At 47.8% G+C, this 16,420-nt stretch overlaps 2 protein-coding genes across 4 annotated transcripts in view; both read right to left on the minus strand.

Annotated features, from left to right (window-relative positions):
- Nucleotides 1-1,866: 1,866 nt before the first annotated feature.
- On the minus strand, nucleotides 1,867-6,007 carry MLNR (motilin receptor). The gene is made up of 2 exons (XM_012737299.3): nucleotides 4,995-6,007; nucleotides 1,867-4,234 (listed from the first exon to the last, which is right to left on the minus strand). The coding sequence occupies exons 1-2, from the start codon at nucleotides 5,917-5,919 to the stop codon at nucleotides 3,885-3,887; spliced, it is 1,275 nt and encodes a 424-aa protein (XP_012592753.2). The 5' UTR covers nucleotides 5,920-6,007; the 3' UTR covers nucleotides 1,867-3,884.
- A 7,136-nt stretch (nucleotides 6,008-13,143) lies between these two features.
- The window catches only part of FNDC3A (fibronectin type III domain containing 3A), a 153,821-nt gene continuing 150,544 nt past the window's right edge, over nucleotides 13,144-16,420 (minus strand). For all 3 annotated transcript variants that reach the window (XM_076009457.1, XM_076009458.1, XM_076009456.1), the window contains one exon: nucleotides 13,144-15,678. In XM_076009457.1, coding sequence (XP_075865572.1) covers nucleotides 15,364-15,678 — 315 coding nt within the window. In that variant the 3' untranslated portion in view covers nucleotides 13,144-15,363. The remainder of the gene's footprint in view (nucleotides 15,679-16,420) is intronic.

A 16,420-nucleotide genomic window follows, 5' to 3' on the forward strand; every position in this document is an offset into this window, starting at 1 on the left:
ACTCAGCTTCTATTTCTTTCCATCCATTGAGGTGAAGACCCCCCATCCCCTCCTTCAAAGCCAGTTGAGTTCAACATTCGTTTACCTGGGCAAGAGACACGCAAAGCAGAAGAAAACACTCTCTCTGTCCTCAGGGAGCAGGTTACATCCAGTGGGACCAGCCACCTGTGGTGTGCCATGTTAAGTGCCATGGAAGAGAGTCACACACAGCACAGCCCCCAACTACCCACTCACACTCAGTTCTTCCGGTCTGGCGGGGATGTCTTTGAAACCTTATTATACAGGTGCCCACTGTTCTTTAAAAAGCGCGTGTTGTTTTCCTAAGAAGGCGGTGAGCAGAGTTGCCTCTCTCACCTGCCATAGCCTACACAGAACAAGGGACGTGTTGAGCGATCGGCCACAACGCATTCCCATGGGGGGCGAGCTTGCCCAGCGAGGGTGGACGTTCCTTTGCTCTGAGAAGAAGAAATGCTGATTTCGAAGACTGCTCAGAGCTGAGCAGGGGCTCTGTAACATTTGGAGCTTGGGATCTTCAGAAAGTGGGCTCACAATAAAAAATGGCATCACATCTATGTTTACGTAAAGCCACTTTTAAAACACTAGACCTTAAATACAAAATGCTTTCATATACTGGCAAATGTTATTATGACATGAGAAGAAAGAGTCAGGAGAGGGCGTGTTCAAACTTTTAAACACCATCAACACAGTGCGCGTGTGTCTCCTTAAGAATCTGGCACCGTGAACTCTTGGATCCTAGCAGGTGTTGTGCAATAGCTCTTTGAACATTGCCTTCAGAAGTGGAAATGCCTCATATGAAAAAGAAGAGGAACGTCCGTACAGATGGCACGATCCTGAGATTCTGCACTTCCATCTGATCTAAGTGCTTTTATTAATCTGTGAGCTGAATCTGTGTGAGTGTAGATGACACAATTAATTACACATTTCAAACAAAAAATGCCATTGAAAAGTTGATTGATTTTGACACTATGACATGGACTAATTTTTCTAGTGTATTTTGTTATACACCCCTGGCCCTTAGTTGCTAGGTAAATATTTGTCATGTGAATGGATGAAATACAAATTCTCCCCCAATGTTGGCAGGTCACTTAACAAAAGCAGTGTGGCCTGCAGAAGAGAGGGAGGCTCAGAGAAGTTGCTGGAATGCCAGCATGCGTCTAGGTCGGGGTGGAGGTTAGAGCATGGCCAGGCTATGGCCTCCATGATACTCCCCTAGGGAGTAGAGGGGGGACCGAGGACCAAAAACCATAGTCTGCCTGTCCCTCTCCAGTGACCCGAACTCAGCCACCCAGGTCTTCTCAGGACCTGCCATTTCATAGCCAGCTGCCAGTTCAAAAACAGGCCACTCTCTGCTTGGCCTGTTTTTAGAGGGCAAGGGTGGAGAACCATTTTAGATCTTAGAACAACTTTTCAAAATATTTTTGACCATGACCCAGGGTAAAAATACATTTTATTTTGTGAACCAGGAAAGACACCAACCAAAAACATAATGGAAACAAAAGTTTCACAGCACAGTAGTTACCTTACTACATGGGATGCACTGATGGTTTCTATTCTATTCTTGTCCACTCTGTGTCCCATTAAAGAAAACTGTGACACACTATGCTGATTTCACAGTCCACGAATGAGCTGAGATGGCACGGGGATCCCGCAGGAAGGGGTGGTCCTCAGACTCTCGGTCTCAGAGACCCTGTGGCAAAGGGCAGGGTGACTCCCCACTCCCACACCTGGAAACACGTGGAGGTCCCAGGAAGGTGTGATGTAAATCCGTTTTCTAGAATCTGAACAAAAAAGCTCAAAGGAGAGATCTTTGCTTCCATATCTAAATATTAAACACTTCTTAGTAAGGTTCCTTACTATGACCTGCCCTGCAGAGGTGGCCAGAGAGGGACTCCTGTGAGCGGTAAGGCTGTGGCAGCAGCTAGATCTCGAGCTACCAAGCAGAGATGAGCAGAGGCACGAGGCTGGCAGCTCCGCTGTCAGAATCCCTACGTCACTGTCCCCAAAGTGTTCCTCACTCCATTAGGTTTTAGTAAGCGTTCTTGGGGAGGGAGGATAGGGAGCTGCTTCTGTGATAAAATAAGGAAATGCTGGGTAGAACAACACCTTCTCAGAGCCTCTGACAGGTTGTGTTGTGACTCAGGGGCCGGGGAAGGGGTTACACATTGTTTTGTTTTCCTACCATATTTGACCACAGAACCATTTCTTTTTTCAAATAATCCCCAATATGTAGAACAATATGTAGAACACAGTGTAGGGACTGCTTCCCCAAGTGATTGTGACCTGCTTCTTCCACTCGCTGGGAGAAAAGGCAGATGAGAGACTTCACTCTCGCACAGGTTGAGGACGGGGCCAGGGAGTTAGCCAGGGATTTGGCTAATAAAATGAAAAAGCCATATTGTCAGCATGTTGAGCAGATCCTTGTTGTTTATGTACTTGTCACTTGTAGATTTAACTATCCAAAAGAAACAGTGGTCCGTGGCATGAAGTAATTTAGATATTCACCGAGGCCGCCCAAACTGGGAGCTGCCAGGCAATGAGAGTCACTGAATAAACTGGGCTGACTCCAGCTTCTAAGTCTCCTTGTGACCTTACTTCTATTTGTCATTGCAACTCTGATGAAGTTGCATTTGTCGCTTTTCTGGTATTTGTGCACTTGAAGATTTCATGACAAATTCCTCATAAATATCAACAATCTACTGGAATTTAGGTTTGAACTTTATCAATCTGAGAACCCCAGTAAGGGTCCCCTGTCCGACTGAGCAAGTTGTACCCTGCACATCTCCAGGGGGCGCCAGTCACACAGAAGGCCGGTTGGAGCTGCTTTCTGAAAACAAGTTTATGTTTTAAACTGTAAAAGACAACACAAAGTTTCAGAGTAGTTGATCAATGTTCTCTCTCACCCTGACTAAATCCATTGACTCTTGTGTTTCTCAGCAAGAGCAACATCTCGGCATGGCAGTGAGTGAAGATCCCATCACGGGAGTCAGATTCAGGCCCACCAGTTCCTGTTTGGGAAATGTGAGACTCAGTTCCATCACGAGTAAAACAGGAATGATGATGGCAAAACTCATCCCACAGAGCTGAGGCAAGATAAAGCATAGTAAAGCTCTTTACAAATGTCATTAGTAGTCACCTGGCAAAGCCCAGTAGTGCTGCAGCCCTCTGCCCTTCCGCTCCAATGCCCAAGGTTTGCTACCTGGTGGCCCAGGGCCCTGTGACAGCCCCCTGGGCATTCTCAGGGAGAAGCGGTCGTGACAGTTGTGCACGCACAGTACTTCTGAAAGAGGGTATTGCCCCTAAACTTTGTCATTTCCTCTGAGCCTGGAGAGGGGCGGGGACCCTTGAACATTGGTGCCTACCTGGATTTCCTTTTGCTTACTTCTACAAGTTTTTGCAGTCATAGGCATTAAATAATTTCTTGGATGAACACTCTGACTATCCCGGCTCCTTGCATATGCATCACTGTAGGTATATCACCCCAAACACCCCTCATTTCAGAGACCACAGTTTTCGGGTAGCATCTCTCTGTGTCAGCTGTAAAACGAACAATCGTATTTCCAAAGAGTAGGACGACAAAGACTTCCAAAAGCTCCCCAGAGCACATTTTGTGACCTGGGATCTCATGATGCTAAAATGAATGTCCCTTAGGAGGTACATGAAAGGGAAACTGGAAAGGGTGGTACAGTGACATTCCATACTTTGGTTTAAAAAAAAAAAGTCATGCTGACAATTTCTTAACCAACTCGCACAAATGCAACCCCTCTTTCCATTCTTCTTAACAGCATCCATTCCTCCCTTTCAATCTTTACTTCCCTACACACCTGTTTTCCCTGAAGTCCCAGAACTGTGGGAGAAGGTGCTGGTTACGCCGTCGTCTTTACGTTAGCGCTGGTCTCGGTGTAGCCCGCTGTGTCGCCCCCTGTGTCCCCCACAGCATTCCCTGCAGCGTCCCCCGCAGTGTCCCTGCTTCTGCACAAACCTCTCTGCCTGGACTGTCTCGACAGCAGCAGTTTCCAGGCCGCCGCCCTATACTTCTTAGAAATGAGGTTGTAGAGGATGGGATTGATGGATGCGCTCAGATAGAACAGTTGCAGGGCAACGATGTTAAAGTACTGCGAGAAGTGCATCATCCGGGAATCTTCCGTGTTGATGTAAATAATCCTGCCAACGTGGAAAGGCAACCAGCACACTATAAACGCCAGAACCACGACCACTGCAAAACAAAACACAGGCACCAGATTAAAAAAAAAAAGAAAAAAAGCATCGAGGATCAAATGAAACCATCTACAGTAATAAATAACAGCAAAATAAATCAGATAAGACTATACCTAGCTGTATCTCAATCCCAGAAAAACTAGCAGGCTGCAGACTGCACCGCTATTTGCTTTAAAACTGCATGCTAAGTTCATATATACGTTAAGACTGGACACAAACCAGAGGAGCGAATTCTCCTAAGGAGGCGTTTTGGCAGGCTTCCTTCCACAAAGCCCCTTGAGACACGTTCTCTGCTCTCCGTTGAAAAGAGTTCTGCAACAGGTCTGCACAATCTTTTACTTTCTGATGTGGGCAAGGCTCACTTTAGCCTTCAGGATAACTTAATATTAAATTAAAATTTTCAGCTTAATGTAATCTACCCCATCTTCTCAAGGGGACTGCGAGCAATCACATCTGTAGCATCTAACAGAGACAGGTGGTTGGATCAAGAGCTTCCAACGACCCATCCTGCATCTCAGCGGCTTTGGAAAAGCATTGCTGTTCACTGAATCCGGGGATCCTACCCGTAGGGACCTCCTGAGGTCCCCAGGAGATGGTTTTCTCTGGAAGTACGTGTGGATGGAGGCTGGGGTAGAAATGCAAACGCTAACGTAGCTAGAAGCGGGGCGAGCCGGGGAAGGGGACCCGGAGTTTGCGCGGCGACCCCGGCAGCGCCGACCGCGGGCTGGCGAGTTTGGAGCAGAGGGGGCGCCACTTACGCAGGACGCGGACGGTCTGCCGGTGGCCCCGCTCCCGCCCCGACACGGCCGGGCCTCGCAGCGGCCCGCGGCTCCTCCACAGCTCGCGCCCGATGAGCCCGTAGAGGACGCTGAGGCACAGGAAGGGCAGGAAGAAGTAGGCGGTGGTGACCCACAGCATGACGCGCAGCGCACCCAGCTGCGCGCTGCTCGGCCGGCACTCGCGGCTGAACAGCGCCGCGGCCGCCGCAGCCTCGGGCCCCGACGGCGGGGACAGCGAGGGGGACAGGGAGGGCGACAGCGAGGGCGGCCCCGAAGGCCAGAGGGGCGGCGGCGAGGCGGGGGCCGAGGGCGTGACCCGCGCGGTGCCATTAAGGTCCGAGAGCAAGTAGACGCCGGGGTCCTGCTCGACGCCCACAAGAAAGAAGAAGGGCCCGGCGGAGAGCAGCGCCACGACCCAGAGCGCCGCGATGAGCGCGCGGACGCGGCGCCGGGTGACGAGGACGCGGGCGCGCAGCGGGCGACAGATGGCCAGGTAGCGCTCGACGCTGAGCGCCGTCATGTGCAGCAGCGTGGCGTAGGTGCAGCCCTCGCCCACGTAGAGCGACAGGCGGCAGAGCAGCGGCCCGAACACCCAGGGCCGCGAGCGCCAGAGGCGGTACAGGTCGAAGGGGAGCCCGAGCAGGATGAGCAGGTCGGACACGGCCATGCTGCCCAGGTACAAGTTGGTGGTGGTCCGCATGTCCCGGTAGCGTCCGATCAGCAGCACGGTCACCACGTTGCCGCTCACCCCGACGGCGAACAGGCCCAGGCACACGGCGGTCACCGGCACCAGCGCCCCCAGGGGAAAGGGCGAGCAGCGGCGCTCGTCGCACGGCGGCAGCGCGGCCCACGGCGACTCCCGCGCGCCCTCGGGGGCGTCGCTGCCGTTCCAGGAGCTGCCCATGGGCGCCCCGCGCGGCCGCCGCGCCCCGGGCCGGCCCGGGAGCCGAGCGCGTGGCCCCGCTGGAGGGCGCTTCCTTTCTCGCGGCCAGACGGCGGAGCCCGGTGGCGCCGGGCGCTGGAACCAGCTCTGCGGGGCCGCTCCGAGGCGCTCCCGAGCGGGCTGCGCTCAGTCTCCGCCCCCGGCCGAGGCCCGCCCCGCGCGTCCCCGGCTCGGGTTCCCGCTCTCAGGCCCCTGGTGCTCCCGGCGCCTCCCCCGCCTCCACCTGGAATGCCCGACCCTGCGAGCGGTTTCCGAACTCCACGGAGGCTGGGTTCTGGACCCAGCGCGAGGCGGGCGCGTGTGTCTGTCGGGTACACTGGGGACCTTCTGCCGGGTCTCTGCAGCTGGCTGCGTCCTGAGGGCTGGGGAAGGCTCGCTGTGGTCGCCAGGAAGCTGCAATGCTAAATACTAGGAGAGCATAGACCAGAACCTAGCGCCCCTCCGCTTCTAGCCCTGGCCCCTCACCTGAGCGTGTGGCCGTGTGATCTTGCCCCGGTCCGTGCTCGCCCGTCCCGGCTCTCCCCTTACGTACCTTGGCCAGCGGCGGTGGATGGTGTTGACCACAAAATTGACCACATCGTTTCAGGGATCCCTGCAACCTAGACACGTGAACATGTTTGCTCATTGTAAGGAACGAGACGAGCATTTCGTGGACAGTAGAGTACTTTCGCATGTGACATGTTGTTCTTATGTAAATGGTTTATGAACTTAAAAATCCAGACTACTTGTCAACACCAGAAAGAATGAAAATTGGGGAAAAGGACAAAATCTGATGTGTGAGTCAGTTCATTGTGGTCTTAATGACAATAGGTGACACTGAGCGCTTAGGATGGTGTGGCCCTGTGCCTTCCCGTTCGTCTTCATGTCCTCCGGAGCTCCTGCTCCTGGTGAACCAAGCGGGTCTCCGAGATGGAACAGGCAGTTAGGGGGACCCGGGTGCACTGTTGGCCCTGTCCCAGAGCCTGCAGGGCTGGGTCTCACCACGCTGCCCACTCCACGCCCTCAGGCACTGTCCCCTCAGTCTGTCCTCACCCAGAGCTTCCCACAGTGCTCTTGAGCTTTTCTACCAAGTCCCACCTCTCTGTGCCTGGGTGAACACAGGTCTGGCAGTTTCCTCACCCATCCTGTTGTGTCTTCAATGCTCAACCTCTTCTCCCGAGTGCCCCCCTCCTTTCTGGACCCGCTAGCGGGACACCCTAAGAACATGGTCACCCTGCAGTTCCCCTCAGGTGCAGGAGCTGTGGGCTTGCAGGAGGGGAGCCTGTCGCCTCCCTCATCACTGCTGTTTCCAGCCGTCCTAAAACGGCTGCGAATGTGACTGCCAGTGTGGACTGGGGCGGGCTTGGACTGCGACCAAGCCTGCCCTCTCCGGCTGCTCCCTCACGACTCACCCCCAGTCTCTAGAGCCTGCCCGTCTGCCTCCAGCCCTGCACCCCGCAGCGCTCCCACCCACTCTCAGTCCCGCAGTGCCTCGGCCTCCTTTCTACCCATGGCCACGTCCTCCCCAACCCAGCCACTCCTGACTCCTCACCATTGCCAGGGCCTGGGAGCCCTCCAACTCCATTTCAGTCTTCCCTCTTCCCGACCTGCACCCTCTCTTTCTAGCTCCCCCTCCCTGGGTGTCCTCCCTGGGGACCCTTCGACAACCCCCACCCTCCATGCATCGCTCTTCCTACCTTTGCCTCATCCCTCGCCTGCCCCTTGTCCTCATGTTCTTGCTTCACCTGCCTTCCATCCTGCCCACAGCGTCCGGCTCATCTGTCCGTGGGCACACCGTGTTGTGTCACATTCTCCAGTGTCTGCTCGACCAGAGCACAGCCGCCACCCTGGTTAAGTTGGGTTCTCTGCCTTGCATGCTCTCAAATTGCTGTTGAGTCGCTTCACTGGAAACGCACGGCCTTTAGTGGGGTGCTTGGTTTCCTGGATCCCTACTCACCCTGCCCCGTTCACTGTCTCACCCTCCAGGCTAGTCGCCTCCTCGAACCCCAACACCTCCTCCCGACCCTCACTCTCAGCTGGCGCCCTGGCGCCCTGTTTCTCTGAAACATAGAAGCAATCTGAAGAGAACTTCACACCCTCCCACTACCACCTGACACCTCCCCTATTCTTCCCCCAGACAATGAGTTGGTGGCACTTGTAGCTGGAGTCAGCCCTGCCCCTTAAGCACTCCGCTCACCTCCTCAAGGACATGGACTGCATCATTCTCCCTCCCCGCTCACCTGGCTCTCCTACACCATCCATTTTACTCTTTCTTCTGGATCGTTTTCATGCAGAACTTCTCAAAAGGGTTTCCACACTCACTGTCCCTACTTTTTCTCCCTCTCCCTTCTCTTTCTAGGCAGAGAACATGCAATTCCTTTACCTACAGTTGATCTGATTTTGAACTCTCAGCAAGAGAAAATGAATGATGTAGCCTGACTAAAGCGTGGTGCAGTTTGACCAGTTGAACAGACCCTCCAGGTAGTGCTCAGTTTTCTTGGATGACATGTTTGTCCCCAAGGTGGCCCAGGTATACGGGGTCAGGGGTGGCAGTGGCTTAGAGGTCCCCAGGAAGGTAGAGCACAGAAGGGCACCTAGCTTCGTGCTTGTTTCTAAGGTACCTGGGCTGGCATTTGCTGGACTCCAGTTCTATGTCCCCTTCCTGCCTGGTCACCAGCTGCTCGGCTGGCCTTGGAGGCCAAGGCCTGTGGCTCGTGACTGTGTGGTTTCTTTCTGACTCAGCTGATGCTCCCGGGAGCACCTGACATCTTCCCCTTGGCTCTCACAGGCTGGGGACCCCTGAGTCACTTTCATTCTTTTCAATCTGCTCCATGACCTGATGGGCGACCCAGTCTCTGCTGAAGGCTCTCCTCCTCCTCCTCACACACACGGTGGCTCTGAGCGCAGGCCCGACTGTGTCTCCAGCTGGCATCCACCCAGCCAACCAGACCTACTCCCTCTCTGGCTCTTCTGTGTGACTCACCTTCCATTCAGACACTCCCTTTCTCAGTCGTATCTTTTCTCTATAGCTTATTATCAATTGACACTATTTAATTTACTTAGCTATTTATTCTCTCTCTCCCAACATTATGCACCAGAAGGCAAGCTTTATACTCCATTGTGTTCACTGCTGTTCCTAGTGCTTGGCTCAGTACCCGGCACAAAGTGAGAATTTAATAAATATTTGTTAACTCAGGGAATGGATAAGCTTCTGCAGAACCAGATACCATTATTTCCTTTACAATTGCTAGCAGTTAAGAACAGTAGCCTGATTCTAGTGGGTGCCCAGCAAGTATTCATGGATAATCTAGTTTAAAGATGGAGTATGATAGGGAGAGATGGATTCGCAGCGGGCTTCTTGATAACCTTCCTACGCTGAGATACAAGCAGGTCTTGGCCTTTTAGAGTGTATCTAAGCCCTTATTATACTGGGTTGGCACTCGCGTTTTGGGGAAGAAATGGGACTAGATATCTGGAGAACTGACTATCTGTTTTCTGCTTTGCATTTCTGTAGTCATTCACCAGCTTCCTGACTTGGTGTTTCGTCTGGTGGGAGGAAGAGGAAGTTCTCAGTAGACCAGGAGTGAGGACATCCCTCCCTCCATCCCAGGGGTACCTCTCCCCACTAGTGTGGGTAAGAGTGGGTCTAGGTCTGGCCTGGCTATGGTCGTGCGTCCCCAGAAGGAAGAGGTTGGTGTCTTCAGGAGCTGCTGGCCCCTGGCTGGAGGCCTCCCAGGTTGGCCTTCAGCAGGCTGACAGGGCCTGGATAAAGACGAAAGCAATGCTTGCCGTGTGCAAGGTGCTGTTCCACGTACTTGTCTCTCAACTCATTTAATCCTTGACAGCGTCATAAGGGGGCTTCTCTTAGTAGCTCCATGTTACAGATGAGAAGACCAAGCACAGAGAAGTTACCCCCGGTCACTGGAGCAGCTGACAAGGGTGCTGTCCACCCCCAGAATCCATGAGCATACCCGCTGTGCTGTGTGGCCTCTTGCTGTAGAAACCATAGCAGCACCAGCTGTGGGGAGTGCTACGTATGATCCAGATTCTGCTAGGGAAGTGTCTTCCAGAAACCAGATTTTGTAGGCAAATGGAAGGATCTGGAAAGTCTTAAGGAGCATTAGGATATGTTCATCACTTGCAGTTTACCTGTTAAAACGTGTAAATGCTCCACAGGTTTCATGCTCTTTTCTCCACAGAAGAGCAGGGCATGGAAGAGCAGAGGTTGGAAAGTGAGCACCCACAGCCATTGACACACATTTCACAACATTTTGAACTAACCTTTTACAACTGGGAAATTTCACCTAAAGTTCCAGATTTTCAGCACTGTCTTGCAAAATGAGAAGATGTGGCATCTGTGGGCCCACGTTCCCCAGGGCTGCCCCTGTAGACTGGAGCTGAGCCTTTGTGCACTCGACAGCTGTCACCACCCATGCAGCGGCTGTGGCTTCACACCTAGCCCCTGCCTCATTCTCCTGACTCGCTGCCTCTAAGAGCCTGGGCACTGGGAAATGGCATCTAACTTAATAAACTGCAAAGATGGCAAAGCTGGCCATGGAAGGAGACCCCTGGCAGGGAAGACCAAGGCCAGCTCTTTCCCAGCCTCACCCCCAGGACCTGACCATCACAGTGGCCCGGGGACTCGGGCTTTCCCAGGTTTTCCCTTTGTACAGTAGGGACATGGCAGGGAAAATTCAGGCAAGACCGTGGACTGCAAAAATTCCTGCCACCCTGTGGCCGTCACTTTAGCAATTTTCTGTTGGTCCCAGGTTCTCCTGCGAGGAGACAGACAGGCTCATCAGCGTGGCAATGACGATCAAGGGTGGTGGAGAGGGAGCAAGCCCCCACGAGGGTGGCTGGGAAGAGGGTATAGGTCTTATACTGCTTGATATGAACATTCTTACTGCACAGCGCTGCCGTTGGTAAACCGGGAACCTAGCTGTAAAAGGTAATTTCTTCTCTAAGTCATCCTAGAAATATTAAGAGTGGGACAGAGCTGATAACTTAGGCCTGGGGAGGCCAAATTATTTAGTAGCTATCAAGGACATCCATGAAATATTCTGTTATAAACTAGGCACATGCCACAGACTGAAGGAGTGGGAACATACCCAGGGAGGTGTGGGAGTTTGCAAAGGAGGGAAGAAGTTGGCCTGTGTCCTCAGCAAAATGGACTTAATGACCAGATCAATTTTTTGACTCCACAATGCCCAGGATTCTCTGGTCTTCTCTGTGTATCAGTTTTTAGTTCTGCCTTGTAGTCCCTTTTTTAAAAAACTGACATGAAATTCACATAAAATCAACCATTCTAAAGTGAACAATTCATCGGCATTTAGTGCGCTTATTACCATGTCGTGCAACTACCACCTCTACCTAGTTCCAAAACATTTCCGTCACCCCAACACCCACTGAGCAATTACTCCGTCTTCTTCTCCCTCAGCCCGTGGCAACCACTCGTCTCCTTTTTGTCTCTGTGACTTTACCTATGTTGGGTATTTCATGTATTGAATAAATGGAATCATACACTATGTGTCTGGCTTCTCTCACTTAGCATGTTTTCAAGGCTCATCCACATTGTAGCTGTTTCTCATTGAGCCTGACAGCAGATTCTCCTAGTCTGCTTCCTTTCTGTTTGATCCTTAGAGGGCTGTGGCTTGTTTTGGATATAAGGAAGTGCTTAGCACAATGCCTGGCAAACTGGTGGTGATAAGTAAATGCTATCATAAATGTACTGTTAAAGTCAATTAATATTGATTTCCTTCTTAGAACTCTTTGGGGAGACAGCAGAGGAGAGTGCGCGAGTGTGGGCGCACCAGACCAACCACCTGGATTCAAGTCCTGCCTGCATCATGTATTAGCTGTGAGAACTTGAGCAGGGATCTTGACTTCTCTGTGCTGCAGTTTATATTTAATAGAGCAATTAAGAGGATTATGAGGTATCCAAGATAAAATACTGAACACAATGCCCAGGGCACACTGGGTGGTCAGTTGATACTAGCCATCATGATTTGAATGGGTTGTGTGGCTTTATAACCCCTAGTTTCAAAACTCTTTCTTTTGGCCAATTTCTCACAGTAGGTAGAAATGACAAAATCACCCAGCTCATGAGACGAAAGTTAGCAATTATAGCATCTAAACATTTGAAGGCACCACTCTTCACCGATTGGTTCTTTCGTCAACATTTTTTTCCCTGAGTCTTTTCTCCCCATTAAGAGCATTAAGGAGAAAATGATAAGTAAACAAAAGGGATACTCTCAAGGGCATATACATTGTCTTAAAAAATATATATATAAAAACTTAATATTTAAAAAACTCTGAAGATGTGAGGCAACATTTTTTGGTGGTAGGGGGTTAGATTACAGAATCACTGCTCAAGTTTGGGGGAACCATTTTCTTTTGAAGTCTGTCTCCTTGAGACACCATACACATAGGATCCTCTAGCAGAAAGAGAATCATTGTTCAAAATGGTGAGAAACATGGTGTTTGTGTTGGAAACTAACCCATGGGATGTTCAAACATGGTGCATAAAATTCCTATTTCCAATCCACAGAAAAGAAGAGATGAGGTGCAATACTGTTGATCAGTATTATACCCTTTCTCAAGGCGGGACTCATATTCAGTTGCTTCTGTGGAGTGAAGTGATGCTCCTATATCCAAAATGTATCCCCTTTCCCAGACCGAAATTTAAAATTTTTATTATAGTTCCTGCAGTTGTGGCAATTAGAGATCCACATGGATTTTAAAAGCGATGAATCCCTAGGAGGAGGTTTGTGAAATGGAAATTTTAGTGGGGGAAGAGTGAGAAAGAATGCTGGACCTTCTGGTGGAAGGCAGACCCAGGAGTGCCAGTAACAGGAAGGTTCTGGGCCCCCAGAGGTGGGAAAAGTTACTAGGAAAAGGAGGAATGCATGAAAGGGGAGGAGAGGTTAGGGATTGTCTTCCCATTGGGAAGTTGACCTCAGACTCATCTTATTCTTTACATAGGAAGTGAGATATTTAATGAATTGCACAAAATCAAGTCACTAGGATAAAATTTCTAATTTCATTTAGTCTACTGGACTTTATATAATGAAAATGGGTCCTCTCATGTGGAAGGTTTGAATGCTATTGGGAAAACCGTTTTAAGCCCATTGCAAGAGGGAGGCCTTAACATTTCATTTTCTCAAACAGGCAGCAAATAATGAATGTATATGAATACAATAAACAATCTCAAAAAAATGATACAACTTTTATTTTCCATGGATTTTAAAGATACTTTTGCTACATAGTTTATGTATTCTATGAGATATTTTTTCATTTGTATGAAGTTCAACCTTATACAATTTCAAGGTGATATGTTTGGTAGTGTATCTATAATCTTTAAAAAGTTTAGAGTTTTTGGAATGTACAGTATATGAGGTAAAATCAAGATTACATTAAAAATTGTTTTCTCCTCTGCACTAATTTTGCAGTGAGGCTCAAATGGCAAGTACACTATTAAATGACATTTACTATCAAAAATAGGAGGTTCATTTTAATTACTATGAAAAACATAAGCCACTGTAACTTGACACAGTGGCACATTTTACCATTTTAGACATTCGACTATATAGAAATCTCTGGGCTATTACACTCAAACTCATTTGTACTGCCAAATGTGGCACTTTAAAGAAGTTTCTAGAAAACAAACGCAATCACTGTTGTTTTGGGGGAGGGTCAGGTCATTACCCTATACATAAGAGATCAGATTTAAATAAAATGTAAACATACAGTATATTATAGTGACAGGTCATTCTTACCACTCAGAAAGGCCAAGTTTATCCACTTCTTTTTTGAACAAAGGTTAATGTTTTTTCTATAGCACAGATCATTTGACATAAAACAATTACAATACATGCCCATTCTATTATAAGGGAAATTCTTCAGAGATCTTCAAAGCACAAAACATACGTTCCTTTTTTCAAAGATTGACAGAAGTGCTCAGTAATCACTAAAATGCTAACCTCAGCAACTAAAAATTAGTGATTCACTATCCTAAAATTCAAATAATAAATTAAAAAAGCTAGTTACAGGTGTTTTACAGATAACAGATGTGATAAAACAAGAATTTTAGATAGTTTTCATTACAAACTATTATTACTGGCAGTCATCGACATCTAAGCAAGATGTACATTGTGATACTTGACAAAATTCAGTCTGATCATCCAATAACTCACAAATGCAAGCTCACAAAACATTAATGATTATGCAATTGCAAAGTGCTCTAATGCAACATTAACCACATGCAATCAACAATTTGGAACAGTATCCAAACAGACATTATACATTAAACATTAGTTTTTCAAGAAAGAAAGCAGCTTGAAGTTTACTGGTGCAAATTAATTTTGTCTTCAGATTTGGTGCCCCAAACAAAAAGGTTAGGTTTGATTATAGACTTGGATGGTGATGGCAGTAGTTATGGGAGAAGCAGCAAACACTTGTGGGAGTTCTTCAGAATTAGCCTATACCAGATAGATGGAGTGAGCGGATGTGTGTGATACATATTTCTACACTTGGTACTGTATAGTTTATATATATGCCATATATGTACGTGAATGCCCTTTTACACATACATATAGTTCAAAGGCTCACAAAACAGGCCAAATAGGCTTGAAATTCAGTTGATTTTTATGATTACTTTTTAAAAAGTAACTATCTAAAAGCCCTGTGTTCTTTTCCATGTTCTCAAGACCTAAAGAGGTACTTTTTGAGTAAACATTAAAGTATTTTTAGGCCAAGTAAACTGCCTGTGCTTTCTTTAAGTGACTTATCTGTGAAGTCATGAATATATACTTGTAATGAAGAACTCCACATTTATCAAACAAGAAGCTTTTTTCCATACATATCCTTTCATCCAGTTTTTGTTTGTTAAGCCCCTCCAGTTACTCATCATAATCCCACTTACCAAATAATTAAGACAAATGAGGAGGTAGAAATATAGCACTAGATTGCTTTCACAGCATCAGACTTTAACATTTTTATATAGTATGTTAGTGTAAATTCTAGTCGTTCTGAATTTTTCACTTGCTAATAATCTTCAAAACAGATCAGGTTATTACTGTTACACTCACGCTGACTGGTCAAAATATCAATTATAAATTGTTGCCTCTTAGAAAGTCTGTTCTACAAGAAGGCATGTCAAAACAAAAAAAAAAAAAAAAAAAAAAAAGAGAGGGGAAGAAAAAAAGCCCTAACCAAACAAAAAATCAAAATTTGATACTTCTGTGGCCTGCATTCTAATAAAGTGCCAGCCTCTACCTAATGATATAAGCACTGAAAATGGCAAAAATGATGTGCTATAGTCTCAATGCCGGTGCTAAATGCCACTGTTTTTGTAAAAGCAATACAGAAATAATTTTAGTACATGACAAAATAAAATGTAATACAGCATTAAAAAATAAAGTTATATTTTCACTTGATTACAAAGTACTGAATGATAAAGGCAATCAAAATGGAAAAGAAAGCGAACAGCACAAGGATGACGGCGGCACACTGCTCATCACTGAGTGCCCGCCGGGTCCTTGTGCTTTCCACAGTGTCTCTGTTGGTGCTGGCTGGTGGTTCAGTCCTCTGAGAGATGAAGAGCACTGTGGTGCTGTAGGGCCCTACTAGGTCCTGGTGCCCCACAGGGTCTTGGCACTGGCGAATGGCACATACACGGAAGCGATATTCACAGTTCAGCTGGAGGCTGGAATACCGGAATGAAGACTCAGGACCTTTGTAAATCTGTTAATAAAGTATGAGAAGGAAGAATTATGTGTGAAGGTTGGATGGAAATGTGTTAAAATTGGCTGGTTTTAGAATTGTTTTTGATGTGAAAGTTAATGCCATTTATTTTACCTTTTAAATGACATTTAAACAATATCTATTCATTAAAGTACTTATCTGTCTGCTGCATAAGAGCAGGAGACATTTGAAATGTGAGATCTACCCTCAGAGAACTTACAGACAAGTTAAGGAGTGCAGATATGCCCCACGGCAGCTAGAAAACAAGCACAATCAGCCCTCAGGCATTTCCTTGCTTTCCTCAAATGTAAGAAGTCAATGTTTTATGAAATCAGTCCATGAAAGCAGGGACAGTGTCTCGTCTTACTCCCCGAATTATATCTTTGTATGACAAATTTCCATATAGTTTCAAACATATCTGTTGAATGAAACAGGTTGGTGAATAAGGAGAGCTTTCTATAAGTGTCTACGGCAAATCACTTCATTAACTTCAGAGAGTGGAGATTACTTAGAATCATAGAATAGGATCTTAAACCCTGACTCTTCTGCCATGCCTTACAAGGGAAATAAAAAGAATGAAATTACATGGATTTTTAAGGGAATGTGCTAATGATTAAGAAGATATATACTAGAATTGGCCATTAGGTCTGCAGGCCACTCCACGAACACTGCTCTTTAGAATGTGAGTTCAGAAGTTTAAGTAAAGAAGAAATTGTATAGAATCCAATGGGCCACTGTTCCA

The sequence above is a fragment of the Microcebus murinus genome, chromosome 13 (assembly GCF_040939455.1).
Source record: "Microcebus murinus isolate Inina chromosome 13, M.murinus_Inina_mat1.0, whole genome shotgun sequence".
In the NCBI taxonomy this organism is placed as follows: domain Eukaryota; kingdom Metazoa; phylum Chordata; class Mammalia; order Primates; family Cheirogaleidae; genus Microcebus; species Microcebus murinus.